Here is a 27180-nt window from a genome sequence, read left to right as displayed (position 1 = left end):
ACATTTGAAAGATTCCCATCCGAAATTATAAAAAAATTAGACATTTTAAAAGTCCACATTTCAATTATTTTGAAAATTCATTTATGTAAAACTGATGACCTGTTACAGGTAAATGAGCTGTTTCCTTCTTAAAAAGGAAAAGATCTCAATCAAAACATAATCAAATCAGCATTCTTAGAATTATATGTTAGGGAACTGTTATTCAGCAAACTGTTCTAACTTGCAATGCACGGTTTATTGCAAAACAAACTGTATTTATTTGAGATTTGCTTTTTTTCTGAATCTTGTTTTAGCAGTATTCATGAATATGCCTTGTAAATAATAATTCGAAATAACTGTTAAATGTCTGTGTTTTATGTAGATACAGTAATGATTGTGTAGTTATATAAAAAATATGCTAAGAAATAGGGAACAAATTTTCTCAGACTAGTTCAATCTACTTATCTAATCATTCAATTTATTTATAAAGAAATTTTTTGTAAAAGCCTTTTTTTGTATAACAACAAACAAGCTCATGAAAATACAAGGAAGTATACTTTAAAACTCTGTTCTTCTGGGATTTGGAAAGCTGTACATTTATCCTGGTTACACCTTTCAAGGTATTACACACTTCTGCCATATCCACTCCTTCCTTCATTCCATTCCTCTCATCTACACCAACAGGAGAAAACCAGCTAGCATGTAAGTTGTACGGTCTGACAGAGCGGTCTTTTCTAAGGTTCTACCCTTGGGAATATTTGAGTAAGATCAGCTCAGGGCTATGAAAAGAATCACCTTTCTAGGTGGTTCCCTCTAGATCCTTGGCCTAAACTAGAATAAACCTATATCTGGAAAATACAACTGCATGAATGAATCTCAAAATAATAATGCTGGGTGATTCAGGTCACAGACACTACTGTCCCTGAGCCGGTCAGTATCAGAATCCTGTCCACCCTGCCCAGAGCGGGAACTGCGCCTCTGCTTGAACAAGTCCACTGTTTACCGGAAGAATCCCACTCGCCCAAGCGCTGCCAGCAAGTGAGGGAGAGCAAGGGCTGGAAGAGACAGCGCCGGCAGTGAGACACAGCACCCAAGGGCTGACGACACAGGTGGGAGAATTCACCGGGGAAAGGAAAAAGAACCGCTTTCCCCCCCAAAAAAACTGAAGAAAAAGACATTTTAAAGTCAGTGTTAAACAAGTTAAAGATTACTTACCACCAACGTGGGCGCTGTCAATAATCCCCAAGCGAAAAACTCCAAAAAGATGACGATAACCGCGTGATAAACACTAGGAGAACCTATTCCTTGAGGCTGTAAAAACAGATTTTTAGAAAGTTAACAGTGCATTCCAGATTTACTAACAATAATGACAACAGTCAATAAATATTTAAGGAGAACACACATGTATTGGGCACTAGGTCAACATCTGGACACCCTGTCCTCAAGGTGATGGGGGCAGACAAGTAAACAAATAAATACATTATATAAGCACAGTGTGCAATGAGAACACAGAGTCCAGGGTAGGGGTGGGAACATGAGATGAGACTTCTAGGAGGAAGGCTGAAAGGATGTAAAGGAATAAGGCCAGGAGTCGGGGCGGGAAGGTAGACAGCATAAATCAAGGAAGCAGCCTGCACAAAGGCGGTTAATAAGGCTTGAGAGCAGGAGGCACTGCAGGACTCCCATAGCTGAGTACAACCAGAGCCCGGGCTGCACACGGGGAGCACTGAGAGATGAGCTCGGGGCACACAGGACTAACTTCCATGCTAAGGAGTCTATGTTCAATTCTGAAGGCACTGGGGAGCCACTAAAGGATATCAAGTGAGACTCACGGGATCAGATGGAAGTTTTAAGAAAGACCATTCTGGCAAAGGTGCAGCAGATGGATTAAAGGGGGCAAAACTAAGGAAGATGAATGGTTAGGAGGCTACTGCACTAACCCTAAAAATATAAATGAAGTATGTGGCAAGAATCGTAACAGATCCCAACACAGCTCAAAAGCAGAAAAGTCCTGAGTAGCATGTGAGAGATGTGGGACTTGATATACACAAGGAAGACAATACAAAATCAGCGTATACTGTTGCTGGTAAATACCTTAACAATTACTTCAGTTGTTGGATTTCATATTTCTAAGGGTAATATTAAATGGATGGAAAAGTCAATGACCTATAGCATTAAACTCAGTTTCCATTAATAAGTCAGTATAACTGAAAGACAAGTTTAATCAATACATATTACAATGTTATACTTAAGTTTTGACAATATATTGAACAGTCTTAGTGGAAAATATTAACAATGTTTGGATTTCTCTATATACTGAAAATGATGCTACATCATAAAAAAAAAAATAGATGTCTCTCCTAACCTGCAGAATTTAGAAAAGTCCCTTGGTAGGAGAACTTGAATTTGAGGAACCTGAGAAACGGAAGTGGGTGGGGGTTGGGAGACAGAATTGAAGGACCACAGCTGGGAATGAATTTGTACAAGATTTCATTCATTCAGTAAACATTCAGAGCACCTACTATGTACCAGAGGTGCTGGGACTTAAAAAACAGTAAGACACATTCTCCGATCTCAAGGAGTTCACAGCCTGGAGAGGAAGAAGCCTCATTATAAACGTCTGCTTACATGTAAACGCAAGAAAGGGAAGTAGCGTGGACAATCACAACAGAGAAAGCCAGAGGAAGCTGACGAGGATCGTAACGGTTTAAGGCTGAAAGGAAGGCAGAACACACAGCCTCTAAGTTTGTTAAGGAGCTTCTCAACTTCACTCCAGAGACAAAGGAAACCACTGAAGGGTTTCAAGCAAGAGAACAGTGTGATGAGACCTGCACTTTTTAATATATCATGGTGATTTCCTAAAGGCTGTAACTGAGGCGCAAAGTGTGTGTGGAGGGAGGCCATCTCAGTGAGTTCAAACAGGAGATGATGAGCGCGTGAAACAGGGGAGTGGCACCCATGGAGGATGGAGGGATGGAGCGAATGAATTCTAAGTTTTTAGTTTGGTTGTCTACTAATGGAAGATGGTAGCTTTCTACTTCTTTTTCCCTCATGAGGCTCACAGTTACCTCAGGTCCTACCTAAGAGGATCACCCTTGTACTTAAAACATTTCTACTGTCCTTTGACGGCTGATGAAAACAATTAGTTAGCAGCAAATGTGATGTATGAAACCAGAGTGGGTGAGATGAAGTGTGAAAGTTGAAGCAGCCTAAGACACAACCCCAAGAAACACCTACATTTAAGTACCTCTGACCCTTGACCAGTGAGGGGATTCGGGGCACCAGCCTCTGCCCACTTCAGAGTGGACAGAAGAAAAGGGACCCTTGAAAATAAAGAAGAAACCATCAGGGAAATATCAGGAGAATCAAGAGAGCACAGTGTCTCAGAAGACAAAGGAGCAGTTTCAGGAAGGAAGGGGTAATGACCAGAACCAAACAGAGCAAGTATAGTAAGTTAAGGTTAAAAAAAAGTCCACAGGATTTGGTAAGCTCCAAACCGGTTTTGTTCACCACAGGTACTCAGCGCCCATTAGAACAGGCCAAATAGAACGGCTCAGGGCCTCTAACATGCTAATTTGTATTATGAATCTCCAAAAAGATGCTGTGTGCACTGTTTTCCAAACTTGACCATGGACTCCTTCTGTCATAAAAGAGACAGTATCTTGTGAGCACCTGAGGTCCTTGGAAAACTTTTTGGGAAATGCTGATAAAAAGTCAGATGATAATTATATAACGATGTGTTTAAGTATGCACATAGAGCCAAAAGCCTGGAAGAAAATAAATGTGTCAAAAGTGGCTGTTTAAGTGAAGAACACTTCAATTATTCAAGGACAGTGTTGGCAAAGTTGCCCAAAAGAGTGAGACAGAGGTAGCAGGGAGGGAGCCAAGGGAGCGGATACAAAGACGTGTAGGAGGTAGAATGAAAAGGTCTCAGGGGTTGACTAGATGCAGCAGAGGAGAAGATCAAAGATGAAGACTCGTTTCTGCCTTGGGCAGCTGCGCAGTGAGGAAAGGTGAAAGAATAAAGATAAATTAGTTTCAGGCATACTTGCTGGAGAAAAACATGTACAGCATTCGCTGAATTTGAAGAAAACAAAGTGGGTAAAATACACAAGAAATGGCAAAAGGTTAAACATCTTAACCAGGTAAAGCACTCATGAAAATCAGTACAAAAATACTAAGACACCATAAAAACGTAAAGAATATAAACAAATAATTTTCAGAATAGCTAATAATATTCTATCCTATGGAAATAACCAAACGTTCAGAAAAAGCTCTACCACAAAGATGTTCACAGCAGCATCATTTATAGTAGGAAACACAGAAACCTAGGTGCTCGACCTTTAGTTACACATCCTATAAACAAATCATACTATGTAAATCAGACAAATAATACGCAGACAAAAACTGTTTATGAATAAACTTTAAAGACTTGTAAAAATGTTTATGGCAATGTTAAATTTTAAAAAAATCAAAGCAGGATATAAAATTGTGTATGTAAGTTCAACTATGAAAAACAAACAAAAAGTCACCTCAATGTTAACAATGTTTATGTTAGGTAGTGATTTTAAGTGACATAAAATTGTTTAGTATGCTGTTCTGAATTTTCTAAATCTTTTCTAATAGGCATGATTGTACTTTAAATAAGAGAAAATGTTTTGTTTATCTAAGAGAAAAACTATGTAAAACTAGAATGCAGGGCAGGGGAGAGATACTGGTAATTTTGTACTGGTAATTTTGAGAGTTGTATTATATCCATATTCATCTACCCTGTTTTAAATGAATTCAAAAGTGATACATGATCTTAATGAAATTAATAACAAATTTAAAAAATATTTTACTGAATTAGAATTACAAAAACTTCTAGTTAGGACTTTTGACATAAGGGCTGGGGGGTTTTAATAGAATACCTATCCATAATCAAAATCCCAGGACAATCTGGGAATAACACAAGGGTCATCATGGCCTGGGCAGAAAGATGAGGCGGAAAAGGTTAACAGAGAAGCGGGGGGTGGGGGGGGGATATTTAATCAGTGAGTGGTTTACAGCATCAAGAGTAGAAAGTATCAACAGATGACATTTGAGGATTCTCGAAAGGATTCAAGAGGTACAAAGTGAAACATCCTGAAGGAGACGGATTTGAGCATAAACCAACTCATAGCTAACCCCACCCAAATGCCAAGATATGCCACCTAAAGTCTTAATAATTATTATATCAAAAGTCCATTCAGTTGGGTAATTTCTCTCTTACGGAGGCATGAGAGTTGGTTCCCTGGCAGTCACCTCCAACTTCAACCCCAGAAGTCAGGAACAATCTTCTCTGGCCCATCTCCATCCTCTGATCCAGTTCCCAATTTCCCAGATCATACTTCCCACTGGTAATAGATTTGGTTTCATCACCTAGGCTTTTGGATAAGCCTTTTAAAATCTACCTATTTGTTCTTCTATCTTGCAAGGGTAGATGACTTCTACAAAGTTATATTTCGTTCTGTAAAGTACCTATTCCATTTTATTTAACCTACACTCACCTTTTGCAAGCTCATGCTGGCTGAGGCAGGCCCCATGCTTTATCCTTTTATGATCTGGAGCATGTGGTACATGCACAGCACAAAAGTGCTTCCTAAGTGTTTGTAGAACTGAAATGAATTACTCTGTAAGTCTCCTCTACTCATCACTATAGGCATTCAGCATTTTGTATTTAAACACTGTTAAAAGGACAATATATTCATTAATTAAATTTGCAACTTCCCTCATTAATTCCCTTCTCTGTACTCCGAAATCCCACTGTTCGCTACTGTATCATGTATCACCTGGGTTTACTGTGTACATACATTAGATTAAAATAATGAAGCGAAGATTACTGAAGACTTAAAATGATTTACATTCATAATCTTATTTACCCTTCCTAACAACCTTTCAAGTTAAATAGTATTATCTCCAGTTTAGGGTCAATCCAGGCAAATGCACAGCCCAAGTCTGGAGTCACACTGGTTGCAGTGGTTACAGAGCACATATTGGCCACAGACTGTTACTCTTAACAGCAGGACCCAATCTTAGCCACCCAGTGCATACATAGCCCAATGCCTGGTACAGAAAGGGTATTTAATGTCCGTGGATTTTATCATTACAGTCACTTAGCTGCTAGATGACTTAAGTAAGTCACTTTACCTCTCTTAGGAGTTAGGGGTAAACTATTGATTTCTTACTTAAATCATCACCTTGCTCTCAAATTCTGAGTCTATGATTGCCCAATCAAGTTTATGCATCCAGCAGTTACTGCACAGGACATGACCAATGTTGTATTCCTCTCAGTCAACCAGGGACTTATATGGATTGCTGGCCAGGGGACAGAATTCATTCCACCAGTAACTGGGCAGTATAACGCCATTATAATCCTACTTATTAAATAGGATGTTATCATGTGAGGAAACCATGAGAATAAGCCAAACTGAGGCTCAGTCTTCAAAACAAAGGGCCTAGACTATCAAAAATGTCAGTATTACAAAAAACCAAAAAGCTATTCTATACTGAAGAGACATGGCAAATAATGTAATAATTAAATTCTGCATTCAAAAAAAAAGTCATTATTGGGACATTATTGGGAAAGTTGAGGAAACGTGACTTACATAAGAGTATTGTATTAATGTTAAACTTTCTGAATGTGGTGGCTATATTGTGGTTATGTGGGAGAATATTCTTATTCTTAGGATACATCCCGAATATTTTAGGGATAAAGGGTCATGATGTCTACAACTAAATGAAATGTTCAGGAAAAAAAAAGGTATATGTGTAAGTATGTGTATATATATATATGTATATGTATATATATAATAGAAAGGAAAAACAAATGGGGCAAAATGTTAACAACTGGCGAATCTTGAATCTATGGGATCGGCAAATAAATATTCATCATGCTACTCTTGCAACTTTTCTAGTTTTGAAAATTCTCAAAATAAATTTGAGAAAATAAAAACATGACAAAAACCAAAATAAGGTCTGAAGGAGAATAATTTTGAACTTAGAATTAAATATTGACAAGCTATCACTCAAGAATGAGGGTAAAATATATCTTCAGAAAGAAACAATTTTCTCTGCACAATACACAACATAAGTTGACTAAAATAATGTAAAAATCTTGCACAAAAAGGCAAAGATGCTTAATTACAGACATCTAAGAAATGGAGCTTTTCATGGAAGAATACTTTAAAAAAAATCTTATAGAAAATATTGTAACTACAAAGCTGCTTTCACGGAATCCTGACTCATTATGAGGAAATTTAAGGCTTTACTGCTAGTATTTGTTACCGTGTTTCCTCTGTCACAAAGTCAGCTGGTGGTTTATGTTCTATGACTTTCATCAGACAAGGCAAGGTTTACTACACTTGGGAGCAAAAACATAACTGATCCTCAGTTCCCTGAAAGTATGAATCACCATAAACACGTACAGACACTAGCATACTAATTAAGGCATTTTGGCTTAATTTGCAGTAAGACTTTAGAATTATTTTCCTGATATGTTATGGACCAGTTTTAAAGAGAGATTCAGTATTTGTGTATCATCACGAAAATGAAGAGATTACTGGTTAGACTGTACCTAAAAAGAATGAAATCTACTTCTTAAAAATATTCAACAAGAGTATAGTGAGATCAAGTTTTACTCTTAAAAAACTAAAAAATGTCTATAGCTTAAGATTATACTGCTTTGTGCCAAATTTTGAAAAGATATGTAACATGACGATCTATTGCATCTCTCTCCATTCTTAAGAGGAAAATACGTGGCTGTTCAGCCATCACTACATTAAGTGTTTATCCCCATGAACACTGGGTTACATGGTTCAAATGACTACAAACTGAACTCACTAAAAAGGTAAAATAAAATTAAAAAAAAAAAACCCATCAACACAAAAATCAGTGTTATCAATGTCCAGGATGGAGCCTAAGCGAGATCAGTCTTGGTGTGATCTCTAATTACTCAATTTACATAACTAAGCGATGGCATATCTGCTACCCTTGTTTTTAAAAGATCCCTAGTAAGTATTTCGTGAGGTAGAATTCATAACTGTATTTATACATTACTGAGAAAGTAGACCCATTAGAACAAGCTACTACATCCAGCCCTGAGACAAAACCCATCTCAGGGATCTTGATGTACCCTGGCTGAAATGGTCAACTATTCATTTGACTGACACGTCTAAAAAATAATGCTAAAAGAACTCAAGCTTTTAAATAATTGCAAAATTTAAATCACATATATTTGTCAGAATGATACTTGAGAAAAACAATTCTTTTACTTAAACTGCAAAATTTGGTAGCTGCAAAGGAGTTACACTTCAACTCTAAGTGGATTTCCACAGATGACACTGGGAAGCAGGTCTTCAAACTATATTAAGATGAACTAGAAATACAATCTGAGAAAACTGCTAACGAATATAACCCCAAACACACTAACCTAAAGCACCATGGCCCTCTTCATGGCCTGCACGCTAGCAGTTGGAGGGTGACTATTTAGCAGCTCTCTGGGAGCTACAGAGGGCTATTCTGCAACTTCTTCAAGCATCCTAGTAGGTGAAGAGCGCAAAGGATCAGAGCTTGGGTATTACTTTTGAAATGGTTGCTGATTCCTATTTATTGTGATTAAAGTCAGAGATACAAGGAACAAAAATCTGGTTCTCTGCATCCCTTGGCATAGTTCAAATACCAATTTTTCTCTTCTCAGTACTTTCAACAAAGCAATTCACATATGCTTTGCTTTTTATCTAATCTTTAAAGTTGTTTTACCAACTCACTTGTGGAAAAACTGAACATTTTCCATTTCGTCAGAGATGCAGGCACACAGCTGTTGTATTCATACAATAATCAAGGTCATATTTTTTAAAAAAGAAAAAATATAAGGAACATTCTATTTTTGATAATACAAATAACTCATGTATATAACTCTAGCTCTTAGCCTCTACCAAGAATATTTATAAACAAAATGGTAATACATGGTAATGATTTAACAAAACCAGAAGTATTCTAAAACGTCAGAACGCACTTTTAATTCAGCTGTCCTAAATGGTCTACAATGAATAAGAGACGTAGCAAAATGTTACATACATTAAAACGTAACTCGGGGAGCGTATATAGCTCAGTGGTAGAGCGCATGCATACGCGAGGTCGAGGTTCAATCCCCAGGAACTCCACAAAAATAAATAAACCTAATTACCTATCCTCACACACACACACAAAATACCCTAAACATAACTAAAAACTATAATCCTACGTATGGATGCTTCAAAAAGTAAATTCACCAATAATGTCACAGTAGATGATTAAGTAAATATTTATTGAATTTAACCTGTTGAACTATTCTTTAGTTACTGATGTTGTTTTCAAATAGAACACATGTTCTTAAACTCTCTGGGGAAGTATGGATCCTTTCTGGCATCTCCCTAGAAAAATGTAGTCAAAGAAGATTTTACCAACAACTTCAGGGTGAACAGACCCAAGTTAAGAAGTCCTGTTACAGAATCACACACCTTCATGTAATTTACCTTAACTGTGTGCTACTCAAATGGACAACATCTCTGGCTTCAGAGCCAAATGAAATACAATTTCAAGAAAAGAAAAACATTTAGCAATTTATGATTAACTTGCTTTGCTTACAAGTGTTCAAACTACAATAAATGTGTTAAAAACTACAGAAAATACGTGCTAAGTTTTTGACAAATCATTAACTCATTACTAATTTTGTTTTTGAATATTACAATTGGCTGATCAAACTTACAAAGATGTCATTAGCAGAAGGACAAAGCAAAATAATCTTAACAAAGTTGAACACTAGAAGAAAAAAGAAGGGAGTCAGGTCAGCACCCATGGTCAGGGATGTGAAATACTGTTCAGAGCCTGTCATGTATGACCATTTAGCCTCAGATACCTGGATGTTCACAACAGTAGTCAGAAAAGCAAATGCCATTTTAAAATCATTTCTATAACTATAATAGTTATATATTTTTTCATTTACAGCTACAGTAGATTAAAAGGCAAATACTACAAAAAAGTACTTCTAGAAATACAAATCTCCCCTATTTATACATGGGAATACATAAAATTACATTAAAAATCATTTAAGAATGTACAAGTAGACACATTTTTCAAAATCACTTGAAATGTGTTATCACTTTAAATTCACATAGTAGGCCCTGTAGGATTCAAAGATGCATGAACAAAGCCCCTATTCTAAAGAGGTGTCCAGAGGTTTTAGAAAGTGCAGCACACGCGTAAAAAGATGGTAAATGGTAACACCCCTATGCCCACAGCCCCCAAAAGCAGCCTGCACTTGCTCCGTGTGCCCTCTTAAAAGCATACTGCTGGAGTAAAAACTGTATTTTGTGTCCAAAAACAAGCTATGAATTCACTACAACTTTAATAAACAACAAGATAAAAAAGACTCTTCCAAATCTCACAGGATTTAAGTGCTATCAAGAGAATCATACTCCACAGAGGTAACAAAACTGAACTCTACAAGGAAAAGGAAAGAGTTTCTTGATCACAGTTTCATTCTTAATCTTTTGTAAAAAAAAAATACTGAGTCCCCATGATTGACAAAGGGCATAGATACCTTCAAGCTGTTTCTCTCCCCATATAGCAGTTCTAACCAACTTGATCCAAGGAACCAGGACGATCCGTAGCTGATTAAATCAAAGCGCCGTTTTAATTAATTAAATACAACAAAAAGATCTGAGGACTTGAATTGCAAAGTTTCTTTTTTCACCAAACGACAAAGCGCTGACATCTATCGATTCAATAGTTAACTAAAAATGTATTCTGAAACTGGTCCATAAGTCCCAAGCCTTCTGTTTTAACACACTGACTGGGCCATATTCTGAAATGTCAAAAGAAAGTTGTCACTGATTTCAAGTGAATTTAGCAAATCCTCACTGGTGGCCTAATTACACATGTAGCACTGGGCTAGCTGTTGAGGGCTCCAACAAAATATATACAAATATGGAATAAAAGGAACCATTTCTGCCTATTTCTTGGTACAGTGAAAAATGTATTTCGCCTTTCCATTCTATTTCAGAATGTGATATCAAAGAATGCAACAAAGACCACAGAGTGCTGCAACGGAGAAATTTCAGCACGAAAAAAGTAAAGACGAGTTATTTTCAATTAAAAGGCCTACGTCCCCTGCCGGTTAAGAACAGCACGATGCATAAAGTTTACTGTGATGACAACTGCTTCGAAAACGCAAACATTTTTTCTTACTGTCTTCCTTTCAAAGGTCTTCTATCCTGAGACCAAGACCAACTCTTTCTAGCATTTCTGTTTGTTCTCAAATACACCCAGATGATTTTAAAACAACAGGGTCATTGGTATTCATTGAAAACCAGCAGATTTACGCCTAGGCCCCCGGCGCCCTCCGTCCGGCTCCGGACTCCGGGAAGTGAGGAGGGAAGCCCACCTCTGACGGTGTTTACCGCACTGGAAGCGGCGCGGAGCGGGGGCACGGACCCAGAGCGCCGTGGAGGAAGAGGGTGCACGCACTCCGGGGCCCCCGCGGGGTCGCCGCGCCAGATGCCGCCCCGCTAGCAGCATATGGGAGGCACGGATTGCTCCCGGCCGCTTCCAAAGCGCGGCCACCGCCTCGCGGGGCCTTGGCGGCGGAGGCGAGGGGCGCGGCGGCACCAGCACCGCCCCGGCGACGCGGGGCCCGGCGCCGATCCCTCCCCGCGGCGGAGGCGCGCGTGGGGCCCGAGGGCGCGGGGCCTCCGGGGGCGGCCGGGGCGGAGGCCGGCAGGTGCGGGAGAGTCGAGCGGCTTCTCCATCCGAGAGGACGGGCCCCGGAGGCCGCAGGCCCGGGCGCGGGAGGGGAGCCCCCGGCGCAGAGGCATGGGGGCCCGGGAGCCCGAGGGGCCGGCACCGCGGAGGGGAGAGGGAGGCGGGGGCGCTCAGGGGCGGCTGCAGGCGGCCGCGCTGCGGGCAGGAGATCGGGACCCCGACAGACGCTCGCCGGCGCGGTACCCCGGCTCACCGTGCCTCCGTCCTTAATGATGATCTTCTTGGCCAGCATGATACTGCGGTTCGCGGCCCGTTTCTTCTTCTTCCCCTGGGTCATTTTACCATCCTCGACCCTGGCGCTGCTGCAGCCACTCCCGGGGCGGCCGGCCCCAGCGGCGAGTGCCGTCCCCCCACTACTGCCGGGCCGAGCCGCTCGGGGCACCCGCCGCCATCTTGAGGGCCCGGCCTGCCTCCGGCGGCGCGTCACATCGTGCGATCGGCCGACAAGCCCGCCCCGCCCACGTGACGCCGCCCCGCCCACGTGACGCCGCCCCGCCCGGCCGGCCGCCCGGCCGCCGGCGAGCGGAGGGAGCCCCGGAGGGGCGCGCGCGGGCTGGCCCAGGGCTGCGGACGCCGGTGGGGGGAGCCCTGGGCTCTCGGTTCGCCAGCTCGCTCGGTCCTCGCGGCAGCCCTGGGCGGCAGGGGCCGTTGTCGCGCCCCTCGACAGAGGAGGTGTAAGTTATCTGAAAGTTACCTGCCCTTGGAAGTGCCGCTGATAGATGGTTGCGCTGGGGTTTTAACCAGCCGTCCTCAACTGTTTAGGGCTACCACCAGCTGTGTTCTGACCGAGACCGGAACCGAGGGAAACGGCTGAAGTAGCTTTCCAGAAATAGTGGGTAACTGAAGGAGAAGAGATAAGCTGAGTTCTCATAGTCTTTGGTTCTTCTGGGGTTTGGGGCTGGGGGCTCGGGGCTGGGGTCGGGGGTCGGCGAAGCCTAGAGCTCAACCGAAGCCTGCCTGTTACCAGCAGCTCTCTTGTCCCAGCACATTTCCTTTATTCTCCGTCTATAAAAACTTACATCACCTGTGTCACGCTTTGTAGCCCGCTACCTGTTTTACCATATTGTTTAAAAATCAATTTAATAGGGGAAAATTGCCAGACAGGGTAATTGCGGATTAAAGTATCACGATGTTAAATTTGATTGTGAAAGCTGCACCGTGTTTATATAAGAGAATATCCTTTTTTTCTAAAACAATGTACGTGGAATGTTAATGAGTGAGGGGATGTGATGCATTAATGGTTAGGAAGTAACATGTATGTATATGTGAGGAGCGGTAAAGCAAAATGGCAAGATGTTAAAAAAAAATAGTGAATTTAGGTATGGTGGTTTTAAGATAATGTTCACGAATTTAGTGATACTCTTCTGGAAGAGGTGGAGTCTTAATTCCCCTTTTCTTGAATGTGGGTTGGGCTTAGTGACTGTCTTTTGTCTAATAGGACATAGCAGAAGCGACAGCCCTGACTTCATAGGGTAGGTCATAAAAGGCACCTTCCTGCCTACTCTCCCTTTTTCATTCACTCAGGGCCCACGTCTAGTGGAAACCTGCCGCCATGTCATGAGGACACTGAGGCAGCTTGCAGGGAGGTCCTGGTGTCCAGGAATTGAGGCTTTCTACCAACAGAAATGTGAGTGAGTCGTCTTGGAAGCAATCCTCTAGTCCTGCTGAAGCCTGTGGCGGACAGCAACACCTGCCAACATCCTGACTGCAACTTCAGGACACCCTGAGCGAGGACTGCTCAGCTTAACCACTCCTGGTTTCATGACTCTGGGAAACTGTAAGATAAAGAGTCCTTGTTTTAAGCCACTAAGCTTTGGGGTAATTTGGTATACAGCTATAGATAACGAATATACAGGGTAAAAGGAATATGTATTCTTTGTACTATTATGGCAGCTTCTCTGTAAATTTGAAATTATTTCAAAATACAATGTTAAAAAATAAATTTGATTAAATTCTCTATTTCCGTAACTGACTAGACATAGAAGACAAACCAATTTCCATGGAAGGGAGAAAGAAAGGCATTTTAGCCTGACACATCATGTTATCCCATCAGTAAGTAAACTCATCAGGTGTTTAAAAATATTCTTACAGAAAACATTTACTTGAACTCTGACTTGAAGCACTTTAGAGAAAGTAAGATGAGGTGAATTTCATAAGTAAATCCCGGGAGCTTATTTTAGATGGATGTAGAGGCTGGTAAGATCACTTACTGTGTGGTTACTATGACTTTTTCAAAATCATACTTCAGCCGCACCAGTTTTATCATCCTTAAGAGCTGATTATTGTTCAGTCATTCAAAAAATGTTTATTGAGTACCTATAAGTGTTTGTCACTGTTTTACTAGACACCGGAGATACATCAATAAATAACATGGTATTTACCTGCATACAGCTTGATTATACTGGGGGACGTAGTTATAACACAAACACAAAAGGAAGATGATTGCAGGTTGTGGTAAGTGCTGTTGGGAAAAATGGAATAAGAAACTTAACACATATTGAATGTCCGCAATACCCCAGGGCTTTGTGCTAGAAGAGCTGTGATAGTAAACAAGAGTGATGAGGCTTGTTCTAACAGGTGTGTTGTGCGTATGCTTGTGGCTTTTTATGTGACCTGGCATTGTGAAGATTCATAAACTTTACTTTAAGAAGTTGATATGCCAGTTAGGGTCCTGTGGTTACAGTTAACAGAAACTAGCATCTGCTAACATAAGCAAAAGGGAATGATTTGGAAGGATAATGGGAGTTCCCAAAATCAAGAAGGCCAAGATTCAGTCTTGAAAACAGGCAAGAACCAGTATTTGAAAAGTCCATGAGAACGCTTCATTAGGCACCTTGGAAGGGAGATGAATCCCTTGGAGAGCAGGGCAAGTAGCTGAAGCTAAATATTCCTAAAGATACAAGGTTGTAGCATAGGATCCAACCCTTAAATGGGCCGTTTATTAAAGAAACTGCACTTTACGATATGAACAGCAGAGGGCCTTCCTTATCTATGAAACAGTCACCTGCCACCCTTCACTGCTCCCTGCTTGTTCTTGCTGATCCAAGAAAATCCTACACATTTTATCAGGAATAGAAAAAAGCCAGCAAAACCCCAGGAAAGGCTACTATAAAAAGAAAATAGAAAATGAAAACTTTTCAATTAACAGAAAGTACTACCCTACAGAAAATATGAAGCAGAGGAAAACTATGTACAGCACTCCAGAATGAATCAAATAACATTAAATAAGCAATTGCAGAGGTGAAAGTTTAACAATTAAAAATGCAGTAGGAAGATATGAGTTGACAACTGATCAAACTCAAGAAATATACTGAAAAAATAAAATCATCTAAAAAAGGAAAACAAATTTCAGAGTTCCTAAGAAAGAACAGATATAAATGAAAGTAAGATAAATGGAGGAGAGGAATAAACCAGCTATGGGGGAAAAAAAAGGATCAGAGAGAAAAATAACATGAAAAAAAATTATCTGGGGCTCCAAGCAAAAACCAACAAAGTGAACATTTTTTCCGAAGGGGAAAAAAAACCAAGTGGTGCCAGACTTCTTGACAATAACACCAAGCAAAACAATGAAGCAAAATTTTCAAAAAAAAAAAAAAAAAGAAAGAAAAATCAAGGAAAGAGAGTGGGAGCCAAGGATTTTATAGTCAAGCTGCACTTAAAGTATCTAGGCTCTAGAAAAAATTTTAAACAGGCTAGGACTTGAGGAACGTCGTACTCACACGCCAAGCCCTCCTTGAGCGCTGTACCAGAGGAGCTTCATCCGGCCAAGAGTTGGCTGGGGAGCCTTCAGCTAAAGTACTGATGAAGAGTATTAAATGTATTTAAAATACATTTAATTTTATAACATAATGCAGGGTCTAGGGTGAAAAAACAGTATGTGAATAGTATACATTCTAATCAAATAGAAATACGGCAACTAAAAATATGAGAAGATGGGAGAAAGGAGTAGAATAAGTTCATTAGTTATTACAAAGGAAATTAAATGACAAAGAATATTGTGTAAAAATGACAAACTGAATAGTAGAAGCTTAAGACAAGCAAAAAGGGGACTCTTAAAAGCATTATGTAAAATTTTATCAGTATAAATGTAACCACTATAATGTAACAAACCTTTCTAAACATAAAAAGAAATTTTAAAAGCAAAGAACACACTCCACATAGTGAAAGCAACACGGTAAATACAGCAGTATTCATAATCATTTGTTTTTAAAAAAGAAATGCAGGAAAGATAAATAGAGACTAATGAACATAATTACCTACAGGAGGTGGTTAGGAATGGGGTGGAGGGATAGGCATGAGGCTAGGCTAATCTGAGTGTACTTTTTATATGGTTTTAACTTTGAGCCATGTAAATGCTTTGCATATTCAATAATAAAAAGCTTTAATTAAATATAAAATTGAACACAAACAAAAACAAATGAAACTAATTATATCACATTGGTAACATAACCATGTAGAGAAAGGAGTAATTTCTGTTAACTTTTTTGGAGGGGCGGGGTAAATTAGGTTGGTTTGTTTGTTTACTTAATGGAGGTACTGGGGGTTGAACCCAGGACCTTGTGTGTACTACGCACGCACTCTACTACTGAGCTATATACCCTTTCCCCTGCCATTAACTTTTGAACACTGTACTCTGACTGTATATTCTTAGTGGGCTATTACTCTAAAGACAAAGAGAACTGCAAAGAAATCTTAAATTTTACTCAGTATGTTTACCGTTAGTAATACTGGTATTGCAGTGTTGAGCATAAGCTATATAATAAAACATAGAAGCAAATACATCAGTGTTACTCAGAACCAATATTTTCACTGTTAAGAGAAAAGAGAGGCAAATATAAAATTAAAAAGAAAAATTATAATGCTTAAGTTTAATTGTAAACATCAATTTGAATTCATGAACTTTTCAAAATTTTATTTCCTAGCTCTGTCCACTGAAATATAGCCTAGAAGCAAATGGAGTGCAAATTCCATTCCTCCTGAAAGGAATAGACAGGGCTCCTTGGAGAAGTAGCTGCTATTCCAGGTTTGGAACAGGACAAGTACAAGGCAAGCCTGGGTCATGTTGTACCTGAAGCAAGGAAGAACTCAAAGACTAGTGTGGTCATGTCTCAAAGACACAGAACCAAGCTTGCAGTGGCTACTGACTCACCATATGGCCATCAAAAATGACTGACTAATTGACTGTAATACACTGAATATTGAAGACACTGATATTTGGGGGGGAAATGGAGGCACTTTGGGAATAAGAAAGGGAAAATAGTCTTTTTAAAATAGAAGAATATAAACTAAATAAATGAAGAAAATTAGAGAATTAAAAAATTTTAAGTCATGATTTTGCACGTCAGTGTAATAAATGATTCCGTTAAGAATCATCAGTTGATACGAAAGCCACTGAATTTTCTGTTAGGCTGTCAGGAAAAAGAACATTCCTTTGGTGCCAAAATATTACCCTAAAGATTACTAATTACTAAGGGGGAAAAATGACCTTTACAATGGAAAGATCAGGTAGTCACCACCTTGACCATTTGGTGTTGAGACAATCTAGAATTATGTATCTTCTAATGTGATACAGTATAAGATCTACAAGATCACCTGTGAAATATTCCCAGAACATTTAACCTGAAGTTAGTCACACCTATAGACTTCCAGTTCAAAGGAAATGCAGAAAATAAAAGGAACACGTCAAGGATACAGACAGATCAAGGATAGGAGCCAAGTGACTTAGATTCTTCAGAAAGTCACCTCATGTGGAAAAAAGCCATAGAGGTGCAGGAAAGTATCTTCTAGACTAAAGAGACAATCAAATACAGACTATGAACCTCGAATGAATCCTGGTTCAAAACCAAAAAAACTGTAAAAGATCATTTTTGAGACAATTTGAAATATCTGAATATGAACTTAGATGATACTATCAAATTACATTTGTAAAGTGTGATAATGGGATTGAGTTTAATTAGAAAAATGTCCTTATTTTTAGGATATATACTGAAATATTTAGGAGTAAAGTGTCCTGATAAAGCTAGTATGGCAAAATGTTAATAACGGTTGGATTTAGGCAGAGGGTGAATGGTATACCATTATTTCAACTTTTATATATGTTCAAAAATTTTCAAAATAAAAAGGTGGAGAAATTTTAAGTTAAAGGGGGCCTCTGTGATCACCTACTCAGCATTGTCTGGACCTACTCCTCCTCTTACAGCCCTGCTGTCCTCTGAGTTTTCTCAACACCTCAGTGAGAAAGGGAAGGGCTGAGCCTGCCGGAACCAAGGTAATGTGTTCAACTTTAGCACAAAAATGTTAAAAACAATTAAAATCACTCAGAACCAAAGTAAAAACAGGAGGGGACTGACTACCCTGGGACAAGTGTCAGGAGAGGAGACCAACCTTACACTTTTTTCTACTCGTTCCCACATTGGGGGCCCACCTAGCACAGCCATGGTGTTCTGACCAAGGGGACATGTCACCCCAGCTGCGGGGGCTGGGAAGGTGGAGCAGTTTAATAATGCTTTGTGAGCGCATGGAGATAACCCATGAATTTTTCAGAGCTAAGCTGACACTATCATAGCATGATTGGATTAATTAAAATGGCAATAACATGCTAAAAACAAACTATTAAAAATAAAAACAAACATGGCCTTTAAGGTAAATGGAGATAAATAATATGAAATAATGGAAATTTGGGGCATTATACATATAACATCCAAAGAAAGCCTCAGATATTGAAGTTCTAGAATTCACAGCAATATTTTTAAAGTCAAACATAAATTTACCTGTCTGTCGGTCATGATTTTCTATAATCCTTTCATCACTCAAGAAATATTACTCTACTGCTGCTGTATTTAAAAACTTATTGAAGCCACTTGCTTATATTAGAAAAAGCACTTGGCGTCATAATTTTTAACTGCTGTATTTATTACCCAAGCAGAATAAAATGGCACATAATAAAACTTTAGCCTAAAGGGGAAAACTTAAACCCTCAATTATTAGAAATCATGTGTTTGTATATGCAATGTCTTTTAAAACGGCAAACACAAAGACATTCACAGATTTTGTTTAAACACAGGCGAAGTTTGTTTAGCACATTAACTAGACCTCTTGAATACTCTGTGTTTAAAATACGTTTAACAAGAGTGCAGATGATTACCCAAGACTGTAACAGCATTCATTGTTCTTTTCAATCCTCCATGAGTTCAACTTAAAAAAGGATGAAAATGTCTATCTTGGGTAAACTATTTCCAAAGGAATATCGTTATTGTTTGTTTTAAAGAAGTTATTTCTAACATACTAGAAATCGTAAATAAATGCATAAGTGAAAAAACTTGACTAAATCCACTGAAGAGCTGATAACCATGGTAAAGGATGACTGGAAATGTGGAGCTATCAAAAGGCCCACTGTGAGCCAAACTAACAACTGATAGCAGTTTTATTCTATTAACTCTTCCATTGAATAGTGATGGTTAATGGTAATTTAAAATTAGCTCGGGGAGCACCCTTCTAGTTGCTAGATGGGATGCTGCCCAGTTCATGAATCACCAGAAAAGTCAATTAGATCTTCAAAAAAATAATAAAATTAATTAGCTCAAGATTGCATGTTAATATAGAGCATAGATTAAAAGTTTATGAATTTTTAAATTTACTTGTGTTCAAAGTATTCCTATATATATATAAAAAAAAAGACAAACGAACTTACTTACAAAACAGAAACAGACTCACAGACAGAAAACAAACTTAACGGTTACCAGCAGGGGAAGAGGGTGGGAAGGGATAAATTGGGAGTTTGAGATTTGCAGCTACTAACTACGATATATAAAGCAGATAAACAAGTTTCTACTGTATTGCACAGGGAACTGTATTCAGTATCTTGAAAAAGAAGATGAAAATGAATCCATGTGTATTCATGTATGACTGAAGCATTGTGCTGTACACCAGAAATTGACACATTGTAAAATGCCTATATTTCAATAAAAAAGTATTAAAAAATAAAGTATTCCAGCATTTAAAGTTCTCCTTAAATATCAGAACTGAAAACTAAGTGAATACTACGCATGCTCCTGAGCTCCAAATCTGATAATGTGTTTTTCTACCCTCGATTCATGTTCAGAATCATGTTCAAAATTTCTGGAAAAATGACAAGGTATAAATTAACAATCTCTATAAACAACTGTCATTGTTTGTATCATCCTCATGCATTCAGAAGAATGTCTATTAGAGACAAATGGTCACTGTGTGGAAAGGAATTTGGCCTTATCCAAAGTTCTGGTCCACATCTTCAGGAAGTTCCAGTGATTGGCGTGTTATTCATCTTAGGCCCCTCAAGTCACACCTGATAATTTATGCAAACAAGATGATTCAGGATGAAGCCCCGGAGCCTGATGTCAGTCAGTTCTCCAGGAAGGATCAGGGCTGGTGAGCGGGTTCAATCATGTGGGCAAAAATCAGTCAATCATGCCAAGTAACACAGCTTCAGTAAAAATCTGACCACCAAAAGCATGAGTGAGCTTTCCCTGGTTGGCAATGCTCTGTGGGTAATACCATCCACACTGAGGTCAGGAGTAGATAACATCGTCTGTGACTCCACAGGGAGAGGACAGCTGGAAAGGACAGCTGGAGTTCAGACCCCTCCTAGACTCCTCCGTGTCCCTTCCTTTGTCTGGTTCTAACTTGTATCCTTTCTCTGTAATAAATGTGATTGTGAGTAGAGTATCTTTCAGTGAGTTCTGTCTTTGTAATGAATTACTGAACTTGAAGGTGAATTTGGGAGACCCCTGAATTTGTAGTCACCAAGACACTCTCTACTACTATAGCAGCATTTCAAATATTTGGGATTTGAAGGCTATTTATTTATTTATTAAAAATTCTTTTTAAGAACAGTGACAATTCTGATTACTAGTGCCGGGCACTATCTGACTTCACTGAACAGCAGGAGTACCTGTAAGATTTGGATTATAAGGCGCACTTGCATAGCACGGGATTCAGGGATTGTGACATACTTTCAACAAAAGTATCTCAGTATAAAAAATATATAAAGATTTTCAGTTAGTACTTCTCATGAGAAGATACCAGAAGAATATATATTTTTAAAATGCTGCTATTCTTATTAATGTTTTAAAACAGCATTTTGTACAAGGTTACTTTAGTACCAGAGGTAGGAATAAAACCCTTTATCATGCTGATTATTTGATCTCTATGCATTGAATTGATAGTCACCATAGAAGCAATTACATTCAAACTATGAGGAAAATATATACCAATTACTGTAATTACTTAACTTTGAAGCTAGTAAAGAGATAATTTATTAAAAGCAAAAAAAAAAATTAGGCTGTTATTATACAGGTAGAGGAATTCTATCTGGTTTAAATAAAATCCAGTCTTTCATGCTAGATCATAGGCTAGAAAAACGGAAGATTACACACATGGAAAGGTAACTGGAGAGCTAGGGAAAGGATCAGTGAGTCATTTTTGATATGTAGAGAGGAAACTAACTCATGGTTAAGTCTGACACAGGGGAAATAGGCGAACAAGGAAATATAGGGAAAAAATGTACAGTTATGAAAATAATCTTATTTCCATAAATCTATCAAATAATAACTGGATACCAAATAATGACAAAGAGAAATCTGTCAATTAAAAAGCCATTTAACAAAAGACCATACATTATACATTCCTTTGAATTATGTCCATAAAAAATTTAAATATACAAACCACAGCCCCAAACCCAAAAGACTCTTTCTAAATAAACGAAATACACAGACATATAGACAGATTCAGAATCCAGACCATTTAAAAATATTTTAAAAATCACAGTAAATTATATCTTATCATAAGAAATAAAAAACCAAAATGACAGTTACATACAATTGTTAAAAGTTTCAAAAGTTCAGTGATGGAGCAATGGTGCCATAATTTATTTAAATAAGTACTGTTCACTAATGCTTGTATAATACACCTATTTTAATATTCTGTTAGACAATGGATTTAAATAGCAAATGTTGAGACAACAAAATTGAGTTACAGTTATTCTTAAAACATCCTAATTTTGCCTATGTGTCCAGAGTTGTGAATTATGGTAATATCCTCCAGAAAAGTTAGGTATTTGGTAAAGCAAGGCACACAGGACCAAATTTTGATAAAGGTGTTTTTTTCTTTGGTCCTATAATTACTTCAGATATGCTACATATCCGGGAGATCCATAAGATGATTTTCAATATAGCATAAATAACTTTTATAAACTTTTTCTTATATAGAGCATATATTCACATGTAATTAAATATTATAATGAAAGTGAAAAAGAGTGATGCTAAACCTGGTTTTTAAAAACAAAACAAAATAACACTCAGGTGAATGAAAATATATGACATTTTAAGAGTCTAATAATTTGATATGTAGGAAAACTGTATCAATTCTTAAGAATAGTCTGTATTACACTAAGTCTACCGAGCACAAAATCAGTTTCCTCTCAGATTCTGTCTCCCTAGAAACTCGATTAAATATCAAACTACCTTTCTTTCTTTGAAATTGTGACATTCAATATAAATTGATGTAAACATTTAAGTTTTGCATCTCTAAACTACATTTTTCACCATAAAAGTAGCCTATAGCTTCTATAAAAACCACTTATTAGAGAATTGATATGACTGTGTTGAAACATCTACATGTTGCATTTTAAACTTTTCTTCTGAAATACCATATTCTTAATTTTTATAGAGCGATCAGTTGGTACTCTTCTCCCATGAGTTAGCACATTTTTATAATGAACAAAGTAGTTGAGAGATAACATGTAAACTTTAAAAAGTATAAGAATTTAAATAATCAAGGAGTCATCATTACAAAGACTGACGCAATAAGGCTTCTGGAGGTCATCGAAACAGAGAAAATGGCATTATCTGTGTATATGACATGATCTAAGATATAGGTCTACCTTCTCAAATATGATTATTTCTTTATAAATTAAAAATTATGAACTACACAACCAAATCTCTAACATCTTCAAACCTACTAGAAAAGCAAAATATAAATTATGCCTGTCTAATAAAAGTTTATTTTGAAAATATACTTGAGACTATTTTCCCCTTTCTTAGAACTCTTGATTACATTTTATGAACTTTGGTGGAAATCTTGAAAATTGTGTTATCTTGGACAGCTGAAAATGTTATTACTATAACTAACATGTCTGATGTCCAATAATTTCCTTGTATCATTTTTTGAAGTGTTTAAATAGGGATAGGCTAAACCTGCATGAAAAATTATGAATGCATACTGAATTAATACGTAAATACCCAACCAGTACTTCAATGTGAGCTGAACACAAATCTTTATATTTAGTCTTAAAGGCTGTGCATTTGCAGGATTTCAATTTCACTTAGCAGTAGGTAATAAGATGTAAGTCTGAATGTTGATACAGTCTAAAAACACCATTCTCAAAATGTGGTAAAGTTATTAAACAAATACTCTAAAAGGTGGTCAAGAAAATCGTTAAGTCAGGGTTCCAGAAAGTTTGCTTGGTGCAGATTTGGAATCACCAGCAAGTTAATTTAAAATACTTTGTAATTTTAAACACTTTTTAAAACTCTAGATGGAATAGATTAGGTCTCTGTCCTGTAGAGACTAGGTTTGCATCAGCAAAGTAACATAGCCAGGCCTAATGAGCCAAGAGTACCCAACAGTTTGTAACACAGTATTTTTGAGCCAAATTTGTTTAACAAATTCCATTAGAACTATATAAAAATATTTATTTTTATGGTTTTTAATACTATTAGAACAGGAAACAATATATAAAGCATGAATGAAAAAGTAAAATAAAATACTTCATACACAGTAAATAATTTTGTCTCTAATCAATAATTAAACCCTATTACAATTTTAGAAAGTATTTGTGCCCACCAATTCATTTGATCATTTCTGCTATCTTTTCTTTCCCTGAACGAATTTATTAAATAACTCATGTAATTTGCAACCTCAACTTCAGTGATAAAATGGAAAAGAAACCACTATTTTAAAGCTCCTTTCTGGCAGCTTTTGTAGGGCCACAGAAAGGGAGGTCAGAATTCAGCTGCCTCTTCAAGACATGCGATCAGAGTATTCCCAGGAATGGTGAGTTTATGAGACACCTAGAAAGTTCTTCTGAGCAGCCTTGAATTTATAGTTATAGTGCCATTTAAAATAATGTAGTATCATGGCAATCTGGAATGCCTCCAAGAAAAGTCATTTTGGTCTCAATTCCCTGACATCTGTACTAGTATTTTTTTGGTAGTTGTTTTGTCAAGAGTTGCATATTAAAGGAAATTTTTACAGATCAATGAGTAAAATATTCATTTAAAAACATTCTAGATGTGTACAGTATATGCTTTGATAGTTCAAAATTCTCAAAATGGAGATAATAGACAATAATAATTATTTTAAATTATTAAATGAGTATTTAATCCCTTTAAATTACATTTTAAAACTTTAATGTAAATTAACACATAGAAATTTAATTTTAAGTAATATTAAGGATTTATCTGATTTACAGAAAAGAAATACAATTAAGGGATTAAGGACAAAACTCCATTAGTGTAAAAGTCACTGGCTACTATCTAGCAGAGGAGCAACTGGATTGCCTTCAGCAGTTTTGAAGCACTAAAAGATCTTAAAATATAAATGGAGAAACAGATGTGTATATTCCTTTACATTAAATTTAAATATGAATTTTATTCTCTGACAAATCAGACCCAGAATGTTACTTTATCAATTTTTATGCAATTAAATATTTGCAACATATAGCAATCCTTTGTTTAGTAATCTTTTGTATAAGTATAAAAATCTCAGATTCATGAAAATGTTTTTCAAATCATACTTCTATTTCTTCACAGCTTTATAGGTAATTATAATGTTCAAACTTTGAATATTCCATGTGATTTGATACATGTGTTCAGAAAGAGTAAGATAAAAACATTCAATAAGATTAAATATATTTAATTTGCAAAAATTGGTATCTGACATTTGTTGTGTGCTCTTGCAAAGAGTGCATAGCGTATTTCTGCAGCAATCAAAAAGTAAAATCTTTTTAAACTCAGATTTCAAGTTTCCTCTGATAGTTATTCTAATCCCTGGAAATACTTTCAAGTTTTGATTTCTAGATGCAATAGGCATTTTGTTACGTATACATATATTTTATCCTTAAACTTTGATATTTTCAAACCATTTGAACAATAGGATCAGATTCAACATGATGATTTCTTCTTAGAATCTGTAGCAGTCCTCTGTGCAAGATTAACGCTGAGACTCCCAGGGCACCATTGTGAAAGACCAGAGAAAGACAGCATTGGGGCTATGCTTTAGTGGGATTTCCTGCGGGTTTGGGATCATAACCGTAGAGGAACGTAGCTGTTATTACAAGGATGGCTCCAAGGAAAAAGACACTAAATAGATGAAGAAAAAATGAAAAAGAGAAATCAGATTAAAATCAAAACAAGTTCTATTTCTTCACTATAAAAACAAATATAATTTGAGACAAAATGTTCCAGTAACATGGTAACAAATACTGAGGACTTACTACATTCCAGGTATTCAGCTAAGTGTTTTACATGCATTATCTCATTTAGTTCTCACAACAACCCAGTGAAGAAGGACTGGTATTGTCCTCATTTGTTTATATATGAGGAAACTGAGGTTCAGCAAATTTAAGTAATTTGTGTAAAGTCCCACAGCTTGAAGTGGAAGATGGGATTCAAAGCCGGGTATGTGTGTCTCCAGAGCCAAGCCTGCACTGTCATGCACTGCGCTGTACTGTAGTCTCCCAAAGCAAAGATGTTTTAAATGTTGTATTTCACCTTAATATGCCTTTTGCCTATAATACATTGAATAATAAAAGATCTCAATTTTTTTAAATATTTGAAAATATAAAGGGAAAACTGCATTCTTTCCAAACCAAAGTTCAGTTTAAAATCCAAGGTAGTATAATCAAAACTCAGGACTAATTTTTGTAGATGCTTTACAAAAGGAAATTAGATTAAATGCAGGGAGACTTGGTTTCATCTTTATTTTATCTATTCTTAAATATAATATACCTTATTACAAACTGGAAATGAATTTAAACTGGTACTGGAATTTAAACTGAATGTAAACTGGAATATCAATCTTAACTTTTAACATATATATTCTTCAAAGTACAGTTGCAGGGACATGAAAAAGATCACTAAGCCTTATCATAACATAAAGAACCTGTCATAATGTGGCCTGCCCAGCTTCATCTCCCACACTCCACCCATCCCGTTGTAACTCAGCCATGGCCTTCAGTGAACACAACCTGCCCTTCAGGACAGTGGCCTTGTAGACGCTAATTCTCTGCCTGTAATAACCCTTCTCCCAAGAAAATTATTTATTCATAACAACTCAGGTCTAAAGTCTCTAAGACTCACTCCCCTAGGCAGTTACTCTCTGGTAACAGTTTATCACACTGTATTAAATAATGCATTATTTACATTCTGTTCCCCTACTCAACCATTCGCTGCTCATTCATCACCGTATCGCAGTACCTAGCATATATAGGGAGCTTAATCATTATCTGTTATGATACATTTAGTGTTGAGTTGATGCCAATGGGCAAATTTTCAAAAGCCTTAGATGCACGTACAGCTTTCCAGAACTCTGGAATTGCAGAGCATCACATACTCAGCTGAAAAGTTGTCTGATACACGTTTCCACCCACTGTAGGAATCCACTCCGTGCCATCTCTATCAGGATCTACCAGAATACCTACTAACATCAGGAAACCCCCGCTTTCCAAGCCAGCTATTTTTAGATGGTTCTGAGAGAGAAAAATTTAAGGACAAAACTATCAGAATTTAGTATCATTTCAAAGATTTTAGCCTCCCTCTTTCAAATGGAATTGTGTATATACTTCTATTGCTGCATTGATCATACCGTCATAGTTTATTTTCCTGTCTCTCTGATCACTGTGACGACCTTGAAGACAGAAAACCATTATTCATGCATTCCTGTTTTTTCTAGGATCTTGTACACTGATTGGCAGATACACAGTGAACACACTTAATGAATTTCTGATAAAAGAATAAGCAAGCCTAAATGCAAGAATGGTAATACCAATAAGCAAACTTATGAGCATAAGAAAAATAGGAAAGGGAACATTGGTGATGTGGTATCAGTAGAGACAGCTAGCAGTCACTGAAAATATATAGGGATATAGAGGATACAGAGTCAAGGTGAAATTGGGACTCACCTTCATAGAGAGGACAGTTAAGACATGGCAGTGGATAAGATGGACAAGAGAGTGGGTGAGGGCTGACAGGCTACCAAAGGAACAATCAGAAAGGCAGGTACAGGGGTACTACTTCTGAGAAACCAAAAAACTGTTTCAGGAGGAGAAACAGGGATAACAAAGGA

General features: G+C 37.5%; 2 protein-coding genes and 1 long non-coding RNA gene across 9 annotated transcripts in view; 1 reads left to right on the top strand and 2 right to left on the bottom strand.

Annotated features, from left to right (window-relative positions):
- MFSD14A (major facilitator superfamily domain containing 14A) overlaps positions 1 to 12224 on the bottom strand; it is a 34351-nt gene extending 22127 nt beyond the window's left edge. Inside the window, exons 1-2 of the mRNA XM_074370031.1 lie at positions 11993 to 12224; positions 1195 to 1290 (exon numbers count right to left, since the gene is read on the bottom strand). Of these exons, the coding sequence (XP_074226132.1) occupies positions 1195 to 1290; positions 11993 to 12076 (180 nt within the window). The 5' untranslated portion in view covers positions 12077 to 12224. The remainder of the gene's footprint in view (positions 1 to 1194; positions 1291 to 11992) is intronic.
- Positions 12225 to 12289: 65 nt separating this feature from the next.
- Positions 12290 to 13756, top strand: LOC141578614 (uncharacterized). The gene is made up of 2 exons (XR_012509151.1): positions 12290 to 12473; positions 13324 to 13756. It is a non-coding gene; the product is annotated as an uncharacterized LOC141578614 (long non-coding RNA).
- Positions 13757 to 21419: 7663 nt separating this feature from the next.
- SLC35A3 (solute carrier family 35 member A3) overlaps positions 21420 to 27180 on the bottom strand; it is a 36755-nt gene continuing 30994 nt past the window's right edge. For all 7 annotated transcript variants that reach the window (XR_012509150.1, XM_074370037.1, XM_074370038.1 and 4 more), the window contains one exon: positions 21420 to 25196. Coding sequence is in view for 6 of the 7 variants with exons in the window: in XM_074370037.1 (XP_074226138.1) it covers positions 25106 to 25196 (91 nt within the window). In the remaining variant the exon portion in view is untranslated. The remainder of the gene's footprint in view (positions 25197 to 27180) is intronic.

This window comes from Camelus bactrianus, chromosome 9, assembly GCF_048773025.1.
Source record: "Camelus bactrianus isolate YW-2024 breed Bactrian camel chromosome 9, ASM4877302v1, whole genome shotgun sequence".
NCBI lineage: Eukaryota > Metazoa > Chordata > Mammalia > Artiodactyla > Camelidae > Camelus > Camelus bactrianus.
Note: the sequence above shows the minus strand (reverse complement) of the source record. Positions and strands in the feature narration are given on the sequence as shown.